At 41.6% G+C, this 25,505-nt stretch overlaps 1 protein-coding gene across 1 annotated transcript in view; it reads right to left on the bottom strand.

Moving 5' to 3' along the window:
* Positions 1-19,749, bottom strand: part of LOC108898231 (guanine nucleotide exchange factor VAV3) — an 80,970-nt gene extending 61,221 nt beyond the window's left edge. Inside the window, 3 exon segments of the mRNA XM_018698144.2 lie at positions 5,530-5,646; positions 19,256-19,356; positions 19,359-19,749. Of these exon segments, the coding sequence (XP_018553660.2) occupies positions 5,530-5,646; positions 19,256-19,356; positions 19,359-19,461 (321 nt within the window). The 5' untranslated portion in view covers positions 19,462-19,749.
* Between the last annotated feature and the right edge of the window lie 5,756 nt (positions 19,750-25,505).

Here is a 25,505-nt window from a genome sequence, read left to right as displayed (position 1 = left end):
TGGGCATTGATGTGATGTGATCTTTAATAAAAGGCTGATATCAGCCCAATATATTGATGACCTGACACGCTGGTCTGGCTGTAATGGCTGCTCTTAAAACCACTGTTACTGCAGCTTAGCCATGCAGTGCAGAGATACACCCCACGTGTCCATTAGCACGTAGCAGACATTTGATATCTGACAACACAGATCTGCTGGAGAGAGCACAGCTGAAGGACAAAGGAAAGAGGCATGGGGGGAGATGATGCTGGGTGGGGGTGGGGGTGTGAAGAGATGCATCAGCCTTTAGTGGGTTTCCACAGTTAAATTTATCACAGTCAACTGAGGAGGAAGACACCAATCAATAAACCCTCTCTGTCTGTCTGCTTCCTCCTTTGATTTCCCCTCCCCCAGCTCTGTCGGTTTGTACCCCCACCAGGAAAAAAAAAACATAATCAGCATTATGGGTGGGGGGGGCAGTGTAGAGGAGCAGAGCCACCAGGCCTGAGCTCACACTGTCTTTGTGTGCAGACGTCCATCTTAACCTCTTCAAAGGTGTCACCCACGAGGTGAGTGTGGAGGTGGAGGTAGACCACTTCACAATAAGAGTGGATTGGTAGCGGTGGTAGGATGTTAGAAAACTAGAAACCACTGTCACCCAATATCTCAGAATCAGTAAACGTGGTGATTTCACTGCAGATGAACCAACAGAGTCAGATGCAGATGCAAAAACAGTCTCATCAGTCTCATTGTCAGATTATTTACATATTATACACTTAAACACATGCAGGTGTGACATCTCCAGGCATATTTAAAGGAAGCTGTGGTGCAGCATCATTTGCATTGTCTACACAATGGAATGTAGCAGATGATCTGAGGTAGGACTCAGCCCACATGAAGCCCAGAGCGCTCATCACTGATCCAGATGTGCTTCTGCACAGCCTTTCTCTGAGATCTGAAGCTGGGTCTTTCCTCAGAGTTTCCATTTTAAATTCAGTGTTTAATATTACATTTAAAACTGACATATTGCCCAATTTCCATGATAGGAAATTCTTCAAATTAAGAAATAGACGTATTTTCATTAACTTAAAGTTCATTTCTACCCAAGTGCCATAAATTTCCCCATTCTAACTTTTCAAACATGATCATTTGTTACTTTTCTCTGTTTCAGTCAATCAATTATAAAATGAATATTTTTTGTTTTGCATTAATCTTCTAACACTTGGCACAAAATTAATCATATTTCTTTAAATGTCAAAAATGTTTAATAAAATGTAACTTTAATAATAATGTTTGATGCAAATACTGCATCTAGCAGTCATGTGAAATCTATATAAATAATTAGGAATTAGAAATTAGTATTATAATTACCAGCTTTAGTCATTTCTAAAATCCAAAGGATAATATTTTCACAACTATTTGAATTTAGTTCATAGTTGCACTGTGCATTTTTCAGATATTACAGTTTCACAGTGTATTACAGCGTGAGATAAGAGTGTGTGGTGAAGGCTGAGAGCTGCAGATCTGAGGTCAGTGAGGACTCCCTACAAACAGCTGACTGAATGAAAAGCACAGCACTCAGCACTATGGCTCGTTTCAGTATGACTCCAAATTAAAATATGCCAAATTATCTAATATCAGCCTGAGACAATATCTTTTTCCAAGAACGAAGCAACAGTCCCTCATGTGACTCTGACTGTGGTCAGAACTGTGAATCTGTTCTGACTGGAATCAGCAATAAACCAGAGGTGAGACAGTTATTAATTTCATCTCAGTGATGATGATGATGATGATAATGTTGATAGCAGCATGTAGCTTCAATATGTCACATCCAAGGATAATATATAATGTTTTTACACCAGATCAGATTCAACAACATGTAGAACACTGAAGTTTTCTAAATGAGACTGGTTTTGTTCTACACACTCATCATCATCTGTACTTAGATTTGCTTTTCATCAGATTCATCTTTAATTTCCTGTCATTGAAGCCTTGGTGTAAGTGAAGAAATGTATGGCAGCCTTATTTGTAGACATTAAGACAGTTTGCTAACAGAATTTAAAATCCAGTTTTATGTGTTTGAGGATAAAGTAAAGTCACTTTTGTTATGTTACTGATGTTGTACTGTTTTCCACTGCAGACCTACAGTTGTATATCATTGTTTATAAGAATAGACAAAGAATAAAAACAACTTTAATGCTCAGGATTTCTCTCCTGCATTAAAAAACAAACATCAGACAGCAGGAGGGTATTGTGGCTCTCAGTATCTATAGACGTCACACCATTAACTCTGGTGCTCTCTCAGCCTTCCTCTCTCTCTGCCAGGTGTGTATCAGAGTGTGTGTACATGGCCTGTGCAGCCAAGTTTCTCTTCTCCCTACAGAGCCCACAACCCTCCGTGTGTCAACAAGACAGATGTGCAAACCAGATGTTCCTGCACTGAGGGGAAAGGGCTACAGACACTCAGACCTGCTCTATTTGTCAGAGCAGTGTTCCTGTATCACAGCGCTGTGCAGCCACATTTTGAATCCCACTACACCAACAAATTCTGACACACAAGCTTTCACATCTCCTTTTGACACTAGTTATGTTTTCTAAGGACTCTTCCTTCTCCTCTGCCTTTAAAGTGGAGGAGTCTGGAGGAGTTTTCAGGCTGTAAGTTGGATCTCATGTGAGTTCAGCTGAAAACATGCCTACTATAACAGCAGTCGACTGGGAAACACCTTACAATTACACACAACAACTGCTTAAGTCCAGAGTGAGATATCCAGCCTGTCTCTCCTCACACAGACGCCATCAAGACCACCACACAAACTCTACAATAAACCAACACGTGTCATGTTTTATTCAGCAGTAGCCCAGCAACTATTTTTAAAAGAAACAACAACGAAAAGAAAAAAAAAACACTGGGACTGTAGGTGAGTGGCAGCTTCGCCCATTCCCTCCTCTCCTCATTCCATTAGCCTCTGCAGAACCAGCCAAGCGAGGATTACAGGGCTCTCTGTCTAATTTCAGAGATGTGAAATTCACTCTGGGCAATTTGGGATTCACTAAAGAGAGTCGTCACAACATTCAGCCTGAGCAAACTGAAATGACAGGAGGAAACGAGGATGAAATCAGACGTCAGAAAAACTGCAGATGAGTCTGTGCTGAGAGGTGGAGATAAAAGTTTATAATTTCATCCTAAAAACTAACTGGGCAGAGAGATTCACCCTCAACCTGTTAACAAGTATTGACATTAATGTTGTGATATGAGCTGTCGGAGAGAATTCATGGCTCTGAATCACTCTGAGTGTAATACTCTAAAAGCAGATTTGTTAAGCAGAGCTCTGTGTGCTTATACACCTGGAGAAAATATTTAATATTAGAGTAAGACTTTGACATTACAGATATTTATTGATATCTGTCTGCTAAATATGAAGCTACAGCCAGCAGCTGTTAGCTTAGAGAGAAGCAAATGAATAAAATAATATTAGAGAATAAAATATTTTATTGTTGATTAATTGGATTTAAGTGATTAACTGGAATCTATCAGTCAGATCAGACGGAGGACTGTGTGTTTTTATAAATATGGGCTTTTCCAGTAGCAGCTTCAGTCCATAGAATCCTCTGTTTGTGTTTTATTTAAAATGCAAACAGGAATGAAAATATGAAGCACTGGAATTCAAAATCATAAATCTAACAGTATCATTTTCATTAAGGACAAAGATTCATCAAGCCTGTGTTGGTTCCTCAGTAGATTTTCTGTGAAAATATTTCCGTACGAGGATGACGAGAGAAACTTGCCAGCGGTCCAAATGTGTTTTAATTATAGAAGACTTAATGAATAGATGACTTAATTCTCTCTGCTTCTTAATTCAGCTCAGCACACCAGAGAAAAGGAAAATTCAGGAGTGGATAAAAATGAGCTGTTGACCATATCTAAAGCTCTTTTTTCATTCTCCCATCTCTATTCTTAGGATCATATATTTCTTCATAATCTACAGTGCACTGTGAGTGTAAGTGGCTCTTTTTCTTGAATATTGCATCATTAATGTGTTCATCTGAGACGCAGCATTAACATATCTTTTGTAAGTCAAAGCCTTCATTAAGTGAATATTTTTAAGAGGATATTGGCCAATTAGTCAACTTCCATTTTCAGCAATGGGAACAAACAGCAGCTTCATCAGGAGTCAACCTGCGCATATATCTGTCTGTCACTGTGAACGCTTGTGACCGTCACGGTCTTCATTTTGAAGGCAGTAACTGTATATTCTCTGCTTGAGGAGTGTCACTCCCTGACCTGCAGATTTACCATGAAAAGGGAAGTACAGATGTTCAGAGTTATTTTCTCCATTCATCATAAAAGGTCTGATTCGATGGTCAGTTATTCTCTTCATGTCAAGTGGTTTTGTGATGACTCTTCTCTAATGATGACCACACAAAAATGTTGATAACAAGAAGCCAAACCAAAATATGTGTGCTGTTCCTTTTTATTGGAAAACAGATGTTACAGTCCTTGTGTTTCACTTCTGCTACAATTAGAATATTACTGATATTAATCATTTGCTTATTGCAGGGCTGATATTACTACAATTATAGATCTGACTATAGCTTCCCATGATGCTCTAAGTGCCGTTCTAATGGTGGGTGATGACATCTAATCAATCATTATGTCTCTCTGTCTTCCTGTGTTTCTCCCTCTGACACACATCTCACATTTTAAGCTACAGTACGTGACCCTGTCATTCCATAAACGCCTCACATCATGTGCACCAGGGTTGAGGGGCACCCCCCACCACAACCCTCACACACACACACACACACACACACACACACCCCATCGCTCTGCTCAAGGCTGAAGTGTCTAATTAAACCTCCTGGGGACTTGGGGTGGGCAGCAGCAGGGCTGTCACAGAGCTGCAGACACTTTCACAGCATTACAAGCAAAGACTGAGAGTCCTATCAAAGTAATGAACCCGAGGCCAGACTTTTAACCCCTCGTAAAGTCTGCATGCTGAGGCATTTTCACTCTAATGAGAGGAAGCAATTAAACTGCTGGGTCATGATGCTGACTTTTTAAAGTTTTTTTTTTTTTTTTAATTTAGGAGTGTGAGGAAAGCTGCTATGTGGCCTCAGACTGTGTTTATTAGCACCTGTAATGGCAGGTCCCAGAGGCCCAGAGGCCATAGAAAATACTGCAGGTACAATGACAGGACCAACTAAACAAAGATAATATATGGCAGCCACAGTTTGGAGGACAGACTGTTTGCAAAAAGAAACACAGACACTGGATTTAATGCTCTAAGACCTTCATTATAATTTAAAATGTGAGTCAAAGAAAAAGAAAAAGGAGCTTATAAATAATTTTGACTAAGTTCCATAACTTAGACACAAAGACAAGAGTGGGCGTAAAAGCACATTTGACTAATTCAGTTCAGTCTGGAGGGACAGCTGGCACACACAGTGAGGGAGGATGCAGGCAACCAAACCTCCATCTGTGTGTGTGTGTGTGTGTGTGTGTGTGTGTGTGTGTGTGTGTGTGTGTGTGACTAAGCAGCACTGCCTTACCTTTCCAAAGTCCCTGACGTCAAAAAGGTCAAAGGCCTCGAATAGCTCGCTCTTCTTCATGCCGAATGTCTCGCTGCACGCTGCCAGGAAAGTCCTGATGTTCTTCAGGCACAGGAACTGTGTTAGAGACAGAGAGGGTTCATGTGTAAGAGACTCACATAGAAATGTAAATATAATACCACAGGCACAGTTGATTGGATGCATTATTATCTTTCATTTTTATTTCCAAACAGCTATGTGACTTAAAATGACTGAATGGGTTGGATGCTGCTTCTCTATTTTGCCTGCTGGCTTTCACTGTGGCTGTGTAATCAGAGCATGCAGCCAAGGACACTGGAGGACCGCAGCTCTGAAAGATAGATGAATCTGTTTTATAGGCACCATGAGAGCATAGTGCTTCATTAATGCGATGTATTTCCTGTAGAAATAGGCCAATGGAGTGGTGGCTAATAAGGAAAAGACTATTCAACAGAGGGGAGAGAAATGCAGATCTGATTTACTCCTCCTGATATGGTGTGGTGTCACTGTTACAGTAATGTGAGCAACAAACAGATTTATGACACACTGGACACTCAGAGATCTCTCTCTAATGAGCTGTCAGTGACAGAGACTAAATCCACAGCCCTTGTTCTGTATGTGAAGCTGACAGGAGGTTTCAGCTGTCTGGATATATGAATATATCTAATATATATATATGAATATATATCTAATGTTGGTGTTTTTATTTCAACATCTTGTCTTTGTGTTTCTCTGTTGAGCTGTGATGGAGGGACACTGATAAAAAGAGGGTTTGTATTAAAGTGACTGGAACTTTGGAAGATATCCACTTCATCTGATGAACTCACACTGCTGAGGCCTCATTAACTTTAAAACTTTAAAAACTTTCAGTTCTAATAACAATGTAATCTCCTCATTTAAAACTGCAGTTACAACTTCCAGGCTTTACTGGAAGTCATAAATTAGATGTCAGTGAACAGGCCAGGCACATCAGGCACTTAAAACAAGGTTTAACCCAATTTCACAGGATCAGCAAAAAGAGCTGAGGGAGTTCCACATAAAACTTCCTTTTAATATGCGCTCTGTCCTGATAGTTGCAGTTTGACAGCTCAGTACTACTGTAATTCATTCCCACTGTGTTCAGTTGTGATTCCTCACCTCCCTGTTAGTCAGGCTCTGAGGCAGGCACTCTGCTGACACCGAATTCAGCAGCAGAAAAGTCCAGTTCAGACTGACCTTACAAACATTAAAGACGTTAAGGGGTATTTACACTGTCCTGTGCCAAGAGCTCACTGATACTGAACTACAGCTCCCAGAGTTCACCTGATCACCTGTCACAGTCTATCTCCGATGTTTCTATTTCATTGAAAAGATGATGATCACAGCATATGGAGACAAAATACTCTCTCCAGAAAGACCAAAGCTACCAAGATCTACACATCTAATGACTGTTCACCTTGAGTCAAATGTCCACAGGAAGTAAAAAGGTTGTTGGCAAAAGTAAAGAATAAACAAAAGGCCAGGAATCTCCTCCTCAGCTCATTTTATACACTGTGAGCTTAACTGCAGCCTGAGGTGCAGGTGCATGTTGACCAAGAAAAACTGAATCAAAGGATCAATAATGTAACTCCTCTAATAAACAAGGTCGTTTACTGAAAATGCCTCGTCTGCAGCCTAAACCTGCAGCTAATGATCTTAATGGGGCTTCCAGAAACTATTCATCCAAATTATTCTCTGAACGCTGCCCAAGAACACAACAGCACTGAGAGGACTAAGAAATACAGCCACAGTGTTAGGTAAGGTTTTCTGAGGTCTGTATGAAGAGTGCAGCAGGGAGGGAAGAGGAAAGTGTCAACATACTGCAGTTAGCCAACATGCAGTATCAGTGACTGACGCCCATTAGCCTTCCTGTAGCTGATACAGGATAGAACAAAAGAGGATGCTGATGAAAGAGATGTTTCAGGAAATGGTGTTCATTGCACCATAGCACCGGGATTGGGTTCAAAAGATGACCTCATCTGTAAATGTGGATTTGAGTTGAGTATTGTTAGAAAGAAATAGCTTTTCTTTTACCTCAACATGCAAATCTAGTAAATATGAACCTGTCACAGGCAGATCATCACACAAGAGAAAAGTGGCTTCATGCAAACAGATGCCTGCATGATGAAAGTGGTGCCAACACTGACAACAAAATATCACAGCAAACACAACAACCAGCTGTGTGGTTGTGGCTTGTGCATTTGAGCAGTGAGACGTTGTGGCTGCTTCAGTACGAGGAACCAGCTTTAACATGAACAAAGCCAAGTGAAACTGTTCTGCAGTACAAACACAGGAGGACTGACAAACTCAAACAGGGCAAGAAAAAGGATTTTAAGAGTCGAGGCTGCAGACAGGTACAGGAGAGATTCACCAGTGAAAAGTCTGAAATGATGTTGTGACTTTTTTAATCATTAAAAGCTGCTGAATTACTGAAGTTTTAGTTTCTTGGGAGAACCTCAGTCTCTTCTGTAGTTTAATGTTTTCTGTCATTCATCCAACTCAACAAGTCGCTCAGTACAGTTACTTGCATCTAACAGCACGTGTTTTCTGACCTTCTTTCAAATTCTCCAGAGATAAGTTTCCATCTAACAATGCTTCATCATCACCCTCCTTCTTCTTCTTTTTCTTATTGGGCAACAGGTTTACAGGAAGTGGATTTCATTAGCCATTTCCTGTTCCTTAAAAAGAGCTCCGGTCCCTGCCATACTATTAACATGAGGAGTGTGCACTGAGGCCTGAGTGTGATCATGTTTGACAACCTGTCAGTGTCATCTGAAAAATAAAGCTGCGGAGGAGGGGAAGCAAAGCAGCCGAACTTATTCTGTTATTCATAACACACCTTTACCCTCGTGGTCCAAAGATCAGATTTGTCTGTATGGCGCATGTCCGTGCATCAAATATGAAATGCCTCTGCATTTCAATTGAATTAGTCTTTACAGATGCTTCACAAAAGAGAGAAAAGCCCCCAGCCAGGGAGCTCCAGATTAGAGGCAGCATGAAGCAGCGAGCAAGCAGCGAGTGAATAATATTGAATGTTTACACTTGTACACATCACTTTCTTTTATCACACGGGCACATCTTGTCTGCCTGGAGTCTCTGCTGAGTCCCAAAGGACCTCAGTATATTATCAGAGGGAAGCAGCTTCTCACAGCACATATGAAAGACAATGCTGTGCTGCACTGAGCTGAAGACAGTAGAGGGGGAATTGTACTAAGCAGAGTGTAGCAGCATAAGTCTGCTGCTAACTTCTCCACTGTCAGCTCCTCTCCTGCATCGCTGTATCTCTCAGGAAGTGAATGGCCTGATGTGTGAGAGGTGTCTGAAAGGACGTTCTGTTATTTAATGTATGTGCTAGGTTATGAGAAAATGTTTCTACAAAATGCACCTTTAAAGATCATTCATTAACACATCATATTTTCTTTTTTTAAAAAACTGAAGTGTAAAAATGAGAGTTTGCGGTTTTCAAACTTCATTTCAACAGGAACACTTGCTCTGGCCACACAGATTAACCAAATAAGACGTAAGTGTTAATTATTGAAATCACATGCTTTAGAGGTGCTGATGGACTAATTTTAGTACCTCCGGACAGAGACACGCCAACTTTTACTGGTCTTATGCTAAGCTAAGCTACGGTACGCAGCTGCTGGCAGTAGCTTCATAAAAAATGTTGAATGTTGACAAGTGACAAACAAGAAAGAAAACAGCTTCATCCACTGAGGCAGACCATGAGCTGTGGCTGGAAGCTCTGAGAAAAACTGGTAGTGGCACGTTAAGGTCAAAAAACCTGAACAGTATTAAACTAAAACTGGTTATTTCAACCAGAGTAACTGAATGCTATGAGATGAATGATAAATCAGCTTTTCACAGTTACAAAGACGTGAGAGTGGATATGTCATCTGATGATTAACAACCAGCTGCAGATTAATGAAGATATGTTTGAGATCGTTAGAAACACTGTCACAGATTGAACACTGACACTGACAACTATAAGATATCCCATTACATATTTACAGGATCCTGATCAAACATTTATATTTATGTTGCGTATTTAAAGAAGAATGAATATCAACCAATTATACTGTACATACAATGGTATTGATATTTCTGGTAAAATGATTTGTTGGTTCTAGTTTCTAAGATGTGAGATATTGATGCTTTTTTTGTCATACCTGATTAGAAAGTTTTACACACAACAAGTCATTTGAAGACTTGAACTTGGACCGTGAGAAATAACAGGCACTCTTCACTACCGTGTGACATTTTATGGAGAGAACAGATAATTTATTAATGGAGAAAATAATCAGCCCATTAATCGATAATGACAATAATCATTAGTTGCCGCCCTGCTGTAGAACTGAACCACATCCAGGGTAAATATAAGCAACAATGTTAGTGAACCTATTTTGCATTCGGTGAAACCAGCAAATATGCTCATTGTGTAGAATAAGGAATTAAAGAGAGATTACGGTGCAGCATCGCAGCAGGAAGCTCCAGACACACACTGGCTCAGTTCTGATAAAACTGCATGGCTTACACAAGAACAGTGTGTGGAGGATTTAAAATCCCAGTGCACTTCATTTCTAAAACCAACCATCTGGAATATAAGGCAAAAAAATATTCCTTTACGACAAGCCATCTCACTGCTGTGCTTTTGATATGAGCCAGGTCGTGCTCTGTATCCACAATAAGTATCAAGTATCCAAGTCAAAGCTCCATAGCAACAAGCTGGAGCCTTTTATGGCCCCCGTGCGCATTGTGGAGCTTAATGAAATCCTGTTCTTGTTCTCTCATAGATCTACGCAATGAAACACAGCCAGAGTTTGGCCATCTCACTGTGTAAACCTTTCTGAGCATCAATTAATGACAATCAAATGGATGAGTCTCTTGCAGAAGGAATCAAGGCAAAGAATCTAATTTGGTGTTTAAAGCTCACTCTCTCTCCCTCTGTCTGTCTGTCTCTCTCATGCTCACTCTCAGCGGTGTGGGGGAGCACAGGGCAAAATTATCAGGAGGAAACCATGCAGAAGCAATGTAATGGGAGAAAATGCTAACAGGAGAAAACGGGAGAAAATGCTAATAAGACACACAGTACATGTCTGTCAGCGTCTACTCCCTGCTGAGATATTTTGTCCTCTGTGAATGACATCATGTGCACAGACCAAGTCCTAACCGCTGGATGACATATCACAATCCAAGTGATCAGGTCACATCCATGTCATGTTGGAGCTTTTGACAGGCGTGGAACCAGGAAATGGGCGGTGGAACGTAGGCGAAGGTCTGCTGACGCTGACGAAACCAATGCTGTCTCTCAGTGTGCGGTTGGGGTCATCACAGCCGACAGTCTTAGGCCAGACTTAAATTAATTAAATACTGTCAACATAACGCAGGGGTCAGCAGTTTTTCACTCTGTCCTCCTCTCTGGTGTAGGGTGCGATAACCCACAGAGGAGAAGACTGAAAAACACTGACATAGCTGACAGAGTTTCCAGTCACTTTTTCCAGTTACTTTCATGACTCTGAATAACCCCTGCCAATGGTGACAACCTCTTTATCACCTCTTATCTCATCACATGTCCGGTGAGCGACTATTGTATTGCTGTTTTCTGTTTTTTCAGGACTGTGATGACATATGCCCCCACTGACCAGTGACAGAGTGAACGAGGCTGTATCAGAATAAGCTGGTATATAACTACGCAACCCCTCAGGAATGCTAATGTTGCTACAGGTCTGTTGCATACAGACAATACATCCGTGTTGTCTTTGCAACTCGTTGCCCTGCCCTCAAGTGGCAGGTTCAAATGGCAGAAACTTTCACTTCCTGTGAGACTACAGACATAATAGATGGCAGCAGGCTAATGTATCTCTCACAAGTTTTAATTTTCCAGGAATAAGAAAGAAAAGAAAGGAACAGCAGCTGGGTTACAAACAGTTCAGTTTTCATAGAGTCACTGAGGTAAACTCCAAAAAGAATCAGCCAGTTGTTGTTTTTGCACTTTGGAATTTATACAAATTAAACAAAAAGAGACAGAATGTGTTGCGTGGTGAGCTTCAGAGGAAAAGGCAACGCTAGCTGTTCCCCCATTCCCAGGCTTTGTGCTAAGCTAAGCTAACCAGCTGCTGGCTGTTTCCCAAAATGTCAAACTGTTCCCTCAGATCTTAAACAAGACTGAGGCTGTAGTCACGCAGCAGATTCATATAGCCACATCCTCTCATAAAGGTAAAGACAATCTGCCTCACATGTTGCCCAAGCACAGTTTTGAAAAAATCACTGACCACGTTGAAACACAACAAACACAACAAGAGAACCACTAAATCTCTTCCTCTTCCTCATCTCTGTGTTGGAAAACAACCAAACGGCATCACAGCCATCTGCTGAGATGACAGACACAGCCTGGTTACTGCTCGTTACTCTGTGATGTTCTCAAGGTCGTCTGACGACATTAACATGAATAAAGGTGAAAACACAAACAGGCAGATCAGCTGCTGAGACATTTACAATGAAAAATCACAGAGGACTGGCCTCCTGACACCCGACCATGACTGAGTAGACAGATGCATATCGTAGCTCTCTCACTTTCTCTCAATGAGAATAAGGCCATGAGGGAAAACCCAGCCCCCTCCACCCCCCACACCTCCACCTCTGTGCCTCCTCCACAACACCAATAAGTGTCTCTGCAGCCATTTTCCATTAAATCCTGGTTTTAACCTTGGTGACCCCCACATATACACAAAGCTTATTCAACCCCCCACCAGACAAGGGAATTGAATCAGTGTTACTGTGTGAGATATGAATCCTATTGGCTACACAGATCAAATAGTTTCAGCTCAAAAGAAGCTTTATTAGGGGTAAAGGGGTGGGGGGGGGGGGTGAGGCGATCTAGAGACTGGAGAGTTGAATATCATATAAACTGAGTGAAGCACTAAATAAAACGTCCACAAGTACAAATGCACAACAGTGAAGCGTGAATGGTGAGCAGACATTATCCCTCCTCCTGCTCCTCCTCCCTCTACTCCCCCTCATTTTCTACCTCCTGGAAGATTGTGTTTAAAAAGTGTGAATAATGCTCTGCTGTGCTGCTTGACAGAGGCTGGTCTGCTGCTGTCTAACTCATGTGTGTCTGTGCCCACTCAGATGTGGGGTTTGACTAATATGGGTTTTTGAAGGCTGACACAGTATCAATGCTTTAGCATTTGAGCTAATAAACTGCAACTTTGTTCATTTTCTCTCAGTGTTTCTGCTGATTTTCATTCCAGGCAAGTTAGAGCCTCTGTCAGCTCTGTACATTTCTGTATAATAATACCAAGAACATCCTGTGGAAGCCTATCAACAGTTCTTTCAGCTCTTTGTAGGGTTTCTTACTCTTCGCCTCTCTGTCTCCATTACACAAATAAGGATATTCCTGTTTCCAATAGACAACAGTCATCCATCACCTCCACCCAGAGGCGCTCAGCTTAGGACACCTTATACATAACTATCCCTGCTGGATAAGACATGGGGTCAATAATCTGCAGCAGGCTTCATCCATATCCATACTGGGTCCTCACATATGTATATTGTGTGCACACAGTGTTTATTTAGGCCGTATCTCCAGAGGTCTTAGGAAGTCCTGATACAGTCCTCCCATCCTCGCCTGGCTCCAGGTTTCCACCACAGTGAACCTGACAGGAGAAGGCTGCACACACTCTGCTGCTGGCTGTAGGTTGGTATCATCTGGATAAACATGTACAATTCCTGACTGCGCTGTGTCCTCCACAAGATTTCCATCAAACAAAAAAAAATCATCACTGGTTAATGTCTCTGTTTGTGTTTGTGTAATCACACTGTGAGCTGGGAGGTGTGGTCTGCTGTGGGTGAACTCCTCACTACACTTTAAATGTCACTCCTGATGATGATAGTTTGCCAGTAAAGACAATAGACAGTATTGACGTTCTCTGAGCTTTCAGAGCACTCAGCTGTGATTAACTCCACGCCACAACTCTGTAACATAATAAACATTGATTGCAGGTACATTCTCCACCACTGAATATCACCTAATAAAATCAGCATATACATTATCTATACTTTAATGTGAACCGGAGCAGAGCCTTTACCGGTTGGCTGTGGTTACCTTGGTGACAGAATGAAAGGTCAGCGGACAAATGAGGTGCACCATAGTCTTGTCTTTGGAGATATCTGCCTCTGTGTCAGCGTACATAAAGCAGCACATGAATATGCATGTCATTGTGATGACACGGCAGAACAAACCGATGTCGCTGCGTTACGCTGCACTGTGAGAGTAAACGGAGGCTGTGATGCCTTGTACCACCGTAGCATGCATGGCTGCAGTAATGTGGTGTTTGCACACTGACTGGTGCAATGCTCTCTACAACATCAATCAATGAGCGCAGCCGAGCAACTGAGAACTGGGGGGTCATCACACACTGCATATTTTAATTTAACGCAAATTTAATGAGTTAAATATCAGTATGAATAACATATAGATGATGTCAGGTATGAGGTATGATCAAATCTGACCCATAATTTTTGTGCCTTATTGTTTCCGCTGAAACAACCCAGGAGGAAAATTTTCTACAAAAAACAATGGACGCCAAAAAAAAGGGGAAACAGTAGTAAAATCAAGCAAATTCTGCTTTTACGAACGTCACATGCACTGAAAGTTTTACAGACAAGTTTCTGCCACATGAGAGTCAGATTGGTTTGTCACTTCCACATAAAAGAATATTTCACATATTAATTAGATTCACTTGATTACAAACCACAGACAAACAATGATTTGGTCCCCTAAAAAATCACATAAAAAATAGCCTGAAAATGTCAAATAAAATGTGATGGCAGTGGCTCTATACGTTTGTTATTTCAAATATAGTGTCTAATAAATCTGGTTTTCTGGACTGAGGAGATGCTTGTTACTGATTTACACCTGGAAGTCCAGCTGAGTGTTAAGTTTCCATATCCAGAGTGAATATGGATGAAGGAGGAAGAAGAGAGTGTGTGTGTGTGTGTGCACTCACCGCGTGACTTTACATGGTTACACCTCATTTATCTTTGACCTTTTTCTGGTTTATTATCAGGTACTTTACACCTCAGTCAGTGTGTAAATTCCACTTTAACAATCATCTGAACCCAAACCTGTAAAATTAAAGAAACATCTTACATGGTCATATTTTAGATGTTTTATTTGATTTTTTGTCTATTTAACTCCTGCTGCCTGAGTCTGTGTGACTGACAGAGGAAATGTCTTGATTTGCCTTTGGCTTCTGCAGAATAAGGACTCTCAGTCTGTCTCATTCTCCCACGCTATCTCTTTCTAACTTTTGTCTTTGCGAGTGAGGAGCGGAGTCTTTGAAGCCTGCTGTTTGGAGAGTTCACTGTGTGAAACCAGCTTTTCTCTTCACTGTCTGACATCACACAACTTTAGTCTCAGCTTGATAAAATATACATACCTTAGTCTACTCTATGTACAGATGTAATACGCCTGCTGAGGTCTCTGAGAGTCAGATTCAGGTCATTTTGTCACACCTGCTAGAAACCTGTGACTCTGCGTCCTCCATCCATTAGTGATGTTATTTATTGTACAGAATCTAAATAATAAAAAGTAGAGAGAGTTTATGACAGGAGCTGTCTTCTCACATGGCAACACATGGCTCACATCTGCTCCAGCATAATAAATCAATCACATGTATGAGCTCTGTGTACTGTACGTTTCTGTATCCTGCATTAAAATAAACAGATGACTGAGTCGTAGCTGACTTAATGAAGTCTTCATGGCAGCTCTGTGTCGGTCTAGAGTCAGTGTGAAATTTCTGAAGTGTTTTCTCTCTGGTTTCTCTGTGTATTGATGTACTCTGTTGCTCTGTGAACCACTCTCTGCCATTTGACGCTTGTTAAAATTAGACCTGACTCTTACTCATGCTCTGTCTTTCTCTCACTTTCACTTTCCAAAAATGAAGAACGGGCCTTGAAGTCTTAAAAACCGACTCTCTCAAGAGCAAAGTAGGGTTTTTTTCTGAGTGAAGAGAGAGGCGGCTTTTCTCTTCATTGTGTCTGACATCTCGGTGCTTTGGTCTGAGCTTGATCAAGCGCATGTTTAGTTTCACTTCCTTCCTCTATTCCATTTCCTGATTTCCTGTGCATGTCGAGAGGTCTGGTCTGTGAGAGAAGGTTTCAGCTGCTGTTCTCATTCTGAATCTGCAGCTCATAATCCTGGCCTATTATTTCAATCCATTGGTAATAAAACTGACCACACCAACACAAGGTCATGTTTACATATGCACGCAGCTGTATGTGTGTTTTACATGGATGCATCAGTGGCTGCACTAGTCATTCTCTCACACTCTGCTTGTCTGCTAGCTGGTTTGTTTTTAGCACTCCTCTTTACTAGCAGCGTCAGACAGAAAAAAAATGCCCATTCAAGAAGGTAAATACTCCTACAAGCAGTGTTTGAAAGATATGTGTAGTTGTCTCAGTCAAAACTGAGATTCAGCACAACACCAACCCAAATTTTTTAAAGGAAAAGGCGGATGGAAAGTGTGCATGTTTTATGTTTGACAAGCAATCCATAGTTCCTCTTCATGCTAAAGCCCTGATTTCCAGAGAGCGGGACAAAAACAACCACTGATTATGTGGCTTTTTCTCTGGTAGAAAAGCAAAATGCAGCAGTTGCTGTGGTTGAGATGTGTCTAGACTCTGTAAATGGTTCATTACAGCCCTGTAAAACAACGATCAAAGAGGGTAAATATTTTGCTTTATACTCATCTTAAACCCGTTACTAGAACGTTGAGCTCTTCATCATAAAGCTTGTAAACTTCACAGTTTCATGCATGCATACACAGAGTAAACATGGGCTGTCCGGTCATCAAATATTTGCTCATTGCACTCACATAAGAAACAGATCTACTCATTTCACCAGTAAATGGACTTATCCCAGCTACTTCATTGTATAATCTGACTGTGTTTCCATCCCCTTTGTTGCCTTTTCAAGTCCATTTCTAAACTGACTCACAAATCTCACACACAGTTATTGCTGCAGAGTGATAAACAGCCCGTCCTGATGCTAACATCACACATGTGAACCCTCCAGAGCTGCTGATGCATTGTGCTTTAATTACGCTAACCGCAGCACCACAAACGAACCCTTCAGGGCCCTTTTTGTCCTCAGAAATGCCTCGGTGGAGGCAGACAGCTCTTTGTAGCCCTGTCCCCTCACTGCCTTTGTCTTTCCATCTCATGGGTCCCATGGGTGAGGCCACGGCGGCGTCCCATGTGTTAACACTAGCCAATAATAAAGTATCTGCCACAGCCCTCATGAATTATGCAGGGAGAGGGGGGGACAACTCCACCCTCAGTTATGTAAATGTAACTTTGGGGGAGACAGAGGGAGGAAAGTTGCTGGGGGGTTCTGACATTGAGTAGTGGTGTGCTGGTGGAGGGAGGTGCTATCAACATCACGTGGTGTGAATGTGTGTGAAAGGGGAAGACACAAGCCCTGATCCACTGACACACATATGACCTGCTGTGGTAAATCTTCACAGAATTAGTGTGTACATTTTAACACCATTCATCACACCTGAGACTCAAACTATGGACAGATTCCTAACTGCTGTTATGAGCAGAATCTAGTAGTTTTTCCTGGTAAAAATCCTTTGGTGAACAGGAAGTGATGTACTTCACGTTTTTTTTGCATTAAAGAAAGACGAAGTTGGTTTTGATGAACCGTTTAACCACCATGGTTGAACAGGCAAAGAAATGAGAACCACCTAGAAACCCCCCTTTACCAGAAAAATATTTCCCGCTGGACATAGTATCTAATAGACAGATGGACCCATGGGAAATGCAGTTGAAAAACACTGTAGTAAACCCAATAGCAGTAAAATGCTTGTGTACAACAAATGCTCACATGCACACTGTAAATATACAGTACTGAACCTCAGCCTACTACTAATGCTGATTTGCCTCTGACTGTAGTTTTATCACTGGCTCAGTGTGAGTAAGTCATGCAGCCATGCATAAAACAAACTCTGCCTATAAATAACCCCGTCTAAGCCAGGCCAGGCACTGAGCGTACGTTAGGTTCACCACCCTTCTACACATGGCAGTTCCATTGTATGGCATTATGTCATGGCTAACAGCAAACACTCAACTACTGATGTTTGTAATTGTATTGGTTCGAGCATAACTCTTAACAGTAAATGGACCAATCAGCTCCTCTTACAGCCCCAATCTAGTTTTCTCTGAGATCTACGAGTAAACAGATCCTTCCACAGATGATTTCCACTTCCACTGACGACATTAAAGTCCTGTGTGCTTTTTTAAATTGTCCACTTGACCTGTGTGCTCCAGTCAAACAGCATATAATCCAATTCGACTGTGACAGAGTGGTAACAGCATCATATCATATTGACCCGTGTCACTGTGACATTGAGTTTAGAGTGTTTTTTCCAGGAAACAAGCCTGAGCCCCCCCACCCCCCACCCCAGCCTGTCTCCATAAGTTGTGCAGTAAAAGATATGATATCTGATAGTCACCTGTTTGGATGAGATGAGTGCATTAGGATGAATGACTGAATGTCTGTGTGTGTGTGTGTGTGTGTGTGCGGGGGGGGGTTACTGGCACGCTCTAATTAATGTACAGCAGGTCTGCAGGCCCAGTAGGTGAGTGTCTACCTCACTGTGTGTTGTCACCGAGCCAGAAGCCCAGATTCACCGTTATGAAGGAGAATATTAATCTGGTCCGAGCTCCGGCTGTCCTGTTACTGAAGCAGATGGTATCTGATAAACAGGAGCCACGTGGCCACAGCTCTCTGTCCGTCTGTCCATCCCTCTATCTATCTATCTGACCACGCAAACACAACACATCACCCACCTTATTTGCTTGGATTATCAGTAATAAAACATCATATTTTTTACACATGTTGTCGGTCCTATTAGATACATTCACTTCTCTGCCCATAACAAAACCTTATTGTCACCTCACCTACATCCACTGTGTGTCTACATCACCTATAGAGGGCAGATTGAGGAGCCCTGAGAACATAATGGTTCAGTGTTGACCAACCTTGTCTCTGAATACATGTTATATGCAGCTGATTCTACAAAGAATCAGAGGAAGTCGGATTTTTGTCATTTTCGCTCATAATATAACTTTGATACAGCATCAAGTTGGTCCAGTTCGATAGGCACCAAACTTCGTCTAATTCTTTGACAGTTTAAAGTTTCCTTAACTCGCTGTCAAACTACGTCCGTCAAAAAACACTAACAATGAGCCACCATATATGTAATAATCACCTTTTTTGTTCGGCATATATTCCTCAGACAACCATGGACTAAATGAAGTGAATAAAATTCCAGCTACTATCATTTATGACTTGTCATTTGTACGGTTTTTCGCCACCGGAATACACGGTGGAGGCGGTAGCGAGCGGTGTAACCAAGATTTTAAAAAGTTAAAATTTCCCTGAAAATGGGGGCTAATTTGAGGAACATATTATGCCGAATTTTATATATCAAGTATTCTCATTCACAATTAAATTCAGTGATTTCCTTCTGTAAATGTACTTCTGCCGAGACCCAAGAAAACTTTAAACTCGAATAATTCTGCCGTGGTCTGGTTGCGCTTTCTCCATCGGGGCTAAGTTGTAGTTTGGCAACGAAGCGAAGAACAGACATTGGAGATGTGGACATTCGTCTCTTACCTGTGACATTTGCGGTCTGAGGTTGATCTCCTTCAGGTTGATGGACTGGGGTCTCAGGTTGTTGAGCAGATGGCACAGGAGGACCCCATCCCGGAGGGTCTGGCCAAGTCAAATACCTGAGCAGACTCCCATGTAACCCGGTGGTTCGCCGGGAGCACCTTGCAATTTATTAACCACAGCGCGCATTGCCTCCAGTACTCCATCATTATTCTGACTCAGCCGGACGAGCTCTGAGAGAATTAGTTGAGTTTTTTGTTTTTGTTGTAGTAAGACAAAGTGCTGAGACTCGACTGTGCGTCTCAGATCGGCTCCATGTTACATCCGCTGACTGTAAAACCCGAGGAGAAGCAGCAGAGAGCTGGTGGAGATGCAGGCGGCCGCTCCAGGGATGACAGTCCGGTGTACTGAGGCTGTGGATGGAGCGCACCCTGCACACACACACTCTCTCTCTCTCTCTCCTCCTCTCTCTCTCTCTCTCTCTCCATCTCGAGCTATGTCTCTCTTCCCTCCCCCTCGCCCCGTTCTTCACCTCTTCCGCCTGCCACCCATAGGCTGGCTGCGAGCTGCAGTAAAAGAAATACACAGATACAGCCTCACTGAGTCAATACCTATCACTACAGAACACAACAGAGACTGTGGTGAAACAAATACATTAATTTATTTTGATTATTCAAATTAACTGTTATGAATTATTATCATTTTTACAGCCAGTTTTATCATGTGTGAAGCCCAGGTTCATCTCTGCACTAACCCGAGGTCAGTGATAAAACTCGTCAATTAATAATTAAACAAAGTAATATAAACAGACTTAGTGTTCTTCATCAGAGCACCATTATATTTCACTGTCCACTGAATGTGACTGCACTTCAGTTAGCTGTATGACTCTGCTATAAACCCAAATTAGTCTATAAAGTATAACTATTAACAGTGGATAATGTCCTGTAATAAGTAAGTCCTGTGCAACTGATACCTCTCCAGAAACAGCATCTACAGTATCAGTACATTACAGGTGATGTGATGCCTTTATTTTGTAATTTGTTAATTTAATTTATTTGTATATTCATGAATGGTTGCATGCTCTTGCTCAGTGATGCATCATGGGTGTTCTAATCTTTCATTTGCATGAGTCAGTCATTAGTTTGGGGAGGAAATGTTGCAAAAAGCAGATGTGTGTTATTAGCTTCTGCTGAATATGTTGAAGTTCGATACCGGAGAGGTTTTGGTGCAGGAGGATTTAACGGCGCAGGTTTTAAAACTGACTGAATGTCACAGAATGGGATCCTGCTCTTCTTCTGATTTGCCTCTTTATTTAAATGTCATTGTGTTTGTTGGGTTTGAGGTAGACTGTCTAATTAATTTGACAGCTCTGTGCTTCCTCATTCTGTATTTTTAAAAAAGGATGTTGGATACATGGCATCTCCTCAGGAGACCAGTTTAAATTACATTTCTAGACATTTTTCAGTAAATCTACATGATGACATTACATCTCATTATGACTCAGTGTCAGAGTGTTTGCATATTTTAACACTCACCTATGTACATTCAGTATTACTATATATATATATATATATATATTATATATATATATATATATATATATATATATATATATGACCACATAATTAGTCCCCTGTGGCTGCCTCCTACTCCTCCTCCTCTGCATTAGCCCACCTGTGGTCTCACAGACTGTCCTCCAAACTAACGTCATCACTCTCCACAATTAAAGACCATTTATGTCTCTGTCCTCTGTCTAATGAAGCCATTTCTACCTCCAGCCCCTGTCACCTCTCTGTGTTAGAGAGTGTAAACACATCTACTTCTGTTTTTTCAACGTCCACACTGACAAAGGTCTGATGAAGAGGCAATAAATGTGATTACTACCATAAATCAATCAATAACACAGATTAGGTTTGCTTTTAGAGTTTGAGACCAAAATTATTTCTGTAGCAAAGACAGAGACAAATGTGTGATGAAATATACGTTGTTGAATAAGAGGGCAGAGGACATTTCTAATACAGTCAGTAAAAGTATAAACCTATATGGTTTGACTGACACCAGGTTTATCAGTTATTGCTTCTGTGTGGGTGAAATGAGGAAAGTGTCTTCTTACTTCTTCTCTGCTGAGACTTAATAAGCATCAAATCAAATGTGGAATGGGAATAGAAAGAATCTGGGGTATTACAGCGTGAGCAGGCCGCCTGTGCTTCATCTTTACCAGGTGCCAGTTTCTTATGTCGCCTTTTAGTTTGTGCCCAAACTCACAGACTGACTGCCACAACTTGGCAGTGAAAAAGTAGAACTGTTTCCTCAGTCACTGTCGAGTTGCTCTTGAGCAAGATGATTAAGCTCCAACTGATCCAGTGGAGCTGCAAAGTGAGAGCAGGAGAAGTGCAGTGAGAACTTTAGACTGATACTGTTTTTTATTGGTTCCTGATGGACTAAAACAAAAGGCAATAAAGACTGTGGAGTACAGAGAAGTATATAAACATGTAAATCAGTGACTTAAGCAGAAGAGGAGGAAGATCACAGACAGACATGATACAAGTAGAATACTGCTAAATGAATGCATTACATGACAGGACTGTATATGTATATATGAGAAATCTACTTTCTGAAAAATGAATGTAACTCTCCATATGGTGCAGGGTGAGCAGAAATGTGCCGCTGATCATATTAACAGATCTATATGAAGCTGTATGAATGTGCAGGGATGATGGAGAGAGGAAAGAAGAGTTACACACCCTCCAGATTAATGTGGTTTTATAGATGAAATAAGATCCACAGGCTTTAAGATTTGCAGAGGAAGGAACCTCAGAGAAAAAAAAATGTCTCCATATAAAGAATGTATGTGGATGAATCACACAGGAGCATTTACATACAGAGAGAGAACACAGGCCTGTACAAACAATACAGTGAAGATTAGTCTCCAGCATTTGCAGATGTAAACACTTCTGTGATCCTGAATAACTCTCACTCTCTGCATCTCAGCTCTTCAGCTCCACTGCTCCTCTTCATATTGGTGCAGGAGCTTTGGATGGATATCAGAGGAGTAGAAACAATGACTCTCTTTTGTTTGTCCATATTGTGTACTGATGAAGACTGACAACGAATAGAGGGAGTTTGTGTGGTTTCACTTGTGAGCATCCAGCTTTGTCTTCCACTGGCTGCTCACTGGGTGCCATGGCCGGCATAGCACAGATGTCAGGAAAGGTGGCGAGTGGCTGGATGCTGGCGTTCCTCTCAGCACCCATCTCCCATTTCAGCCTCCTCTCTCAAACTGGAAGGACAGCCACACAGCCAGGCAATTATCAACATTCCTCTGATTAATACTGTGCAGAGGCCGAGGGGAAACACACACAAACACACACGCACACACACACACATAGATTTTCAGTGCTGGAGCCATTATCACACAAAATATAAATGACCTGTTCAGTTGTTGATGGCAGTCAGACTGTTGGGAAACAGAAATACTGCTGTACCACAAAATCGGAGGAGTGTGTGATGTTTGTGTAGCACTATTGCATCAGAACATGTTGTTATTACCTTCAGTTTTCCACCAACACACAGATGAATGATTAGACTATTTCTGGGTTATTTCACCTGGAACACACCCAGACATTGGAAGGTAACGACGAACCATGTGAGAAAAGATTTAAATGCCAGAATACATCACAACCAATTGTATAGAATAGCAAGAGAAGAACATAGATGCATGACAAATATGAATGAATGTAGAGTAACAACTGCTATTTAAAGATGAAGAAAGGTTGGGACTGATCACATACATGTAGTAGAATTTAGGTTTGCACTGAAAATCAGGACAGTATCAGATAAAAAAGCTCGTTACAGAACAGTAATCCATCTCCTCTAAGCAGCTTCTTAATATAACATTTTATATTTTATTTCAGTGCTAGTTTTCAAGAGGTTTTTTAAATAGTAATAAAGGTGCTTTTAGTTTCCATCTGACCAGCCTGGTGCTTGTTCTGGGCCAAAACCTGAGCCAGGACACAGCTTTACCTTTATCTTTTTACACCTTGTTTTTTAGAAATATGTTCTCAGTATATATTGAATTGTCCTCACCCTCAGGAACCTTGTCTTTTCTGTATCTCTTTCATGTGATACAGTTGAATCTTCTCCTGGTCGCAGTTATGAGTTATTTCAGTCTTTATCAAAATGATGGAACAAAGGGCGACACTAGCATCTCCAGAGCCTGAATCTGAAAATCAGCCCTAAACCACACAACCAAACTCTCCTGCACCCAGAATTAGCTGATAATTAGCTCTTTGATTTGCTTGGTATCAGCTCTAAATGTTTGAGTGCAGAGGGAGACCACAGCTCTGTGAGCAGAGTCATCATACACGTCCTCCTTGTTACACATTGCTACTTTGCAAGTTTTGGCATCAAGTAACAGAGTCCCCACCCCACCCCCACGCCCACTGTCCTGCCACATGATCAAAGCATCCAGAGCTCAGCAGCCCCCTGAACACCCGGGCACTGCCACATTGTCTGCACTCCGTCAATATCTTTGTGCTGTTGTGCCAGGCTGTAATTTACAGAGCTTCTCTCTGCTCGTTGTGTCACTTGATCTAGTGGCAGTGGCTGATCTATTTGTGCAGCTCTTTTATCCTCTCTGTGAAGGGCATGTTACCTCACAGAAACAAAACGCGCTCTGTTTCCTGCAGATTCTCCTTATGAAGAATTATCTCTCAGCTCTGCTTGTGACTTTATGTATTTGCATTCGTTTTAATGTCATGCTTTTTATTGTGTATTTCTATCTTTAGTTAAATAATACTTCTCTTAAATCCAACTCATTTCCTCCCACTGATGTAACATGTCTTTAAATACATTGTCTTGAGCAGGACTTTGTGCAGTTACAGTAAATACCTTCAGTCTTCTCCCAGAGTAAAATCCACGACCCAGAGGTAACACTGAAGATGACTGTAGCAGCTATTGTTCATTGTTTTCTAACTGCTATTGATTGCCTGACCCTACCCTTAGCCCTCGATTCCGCTGGTTTAGGAGGCCAGAAGAGAAATCAATGGTCTGGGATACCCATGAGAGGCCTGGGATAAGTGGAGCCTGGCCAGGCCCTGCAGGGTTTCATCAGAGCTGGAACAGTGGAGGGGATCAGCTGGGGAACTGTCCGGATGGAGGCAGTGGAGTGTAAGGTATACAGAGAGAGCATGATGAATCAAAATTACCCAGAGATTTCTGGTCCTATAGTCATCTGCCCTCTGGTTCTGCAGCAGAGGAGAGATAAGTGCAAATTCACTGAAAAATGAAGTCAGAGGTTCACATCCAGAGACCAGGTCCACATCCAGAGTCCTGTCTGTGGCTCAGACTAAAGCTCTATGGTTCAGGCCCGGGGAAAGATGGTGGTTTAGGTTCAGTGTAAATAAACAGACTGTGTCTGAGTTAATATGAACTTTTTAAACTAGACTAGGATCTTTCCCAGAACCTGAATCAGGAGCTGTGAGAGTCTGAACAGAACCAGAAAACTGTTTCTTAAAGCTGGAGTCACTACAGGTGGAGACTGAGGTGAGAGATGAGATATTTTGGTAGAAAACAAACACATTGTCTGTAAACATTTAACAGAAAAACAAAATCTGGTAGCAATAAGATTTTTTACAAACTGTATTTGTTAGTTGCCTGTAAAGATTTTGAGGAGACGGGGATAGATATAGAACTGTTGGTCTGTCAGTCACTTTGAATTTCAATTCTGAAATGAAATATCCTGAAAATTGGTCATTCATGGTCCCAGGTGATGAATCCAAATAATTTTCCCTGATTCACCTCTGTGGCATTAATGGTTCTGAATATCTTATATTAATATATTGTCCTCTGCATTCTCATGAATTGGTGATCCTCTGACTTTTCATTCACATGTATCCAGTGCTAATGACATCCCCATCATCAGCCAGATTAATGCTAATTAGCAAATCTTAACATGCTAACATGTGAAGATAGTGAACACAGTAAACATTAAACCTGCTAAACATCAGTATTGTAGCATGCTAACATTAGCATTTATCTGAAAGCACTGTGCCTGATACAGTCGCACAGAGCAGCTAGCTTGGCTGTAGGCGTCCATGGGGAGCAGGGTTATAGAGCGCCTGACAAACAAACTATCACCTCATCTGCACTAAACCTCCTCTCTGTTTACCACTGACGCTTCATACCTCACCACTGTGCTCCAGTGCTCTACCCTCCCCCTTAGCCTCCCCCCCAGTGCACTGGGTGGTGTGTG

The sequence above is a fragment of the Lates calcarifer genome, linkage group LG24 (genome assembly GCF_001640805.2).
Source record: "Lates calcarifer isolate ASB-BC8 linkage group LG24, TLL_Latcal_v3, whole genome shotgun sequence".
Lineage (NCBI taxonomy): Eukaryota > Metazoa > Chordata > Actinopteri > Centropomidae > Lates > Lates calcarifer.
Note: the sequence above shows the minus strand (reverse complement) of the source record. Positions and strands in the feature narration are given on the sequence as shown.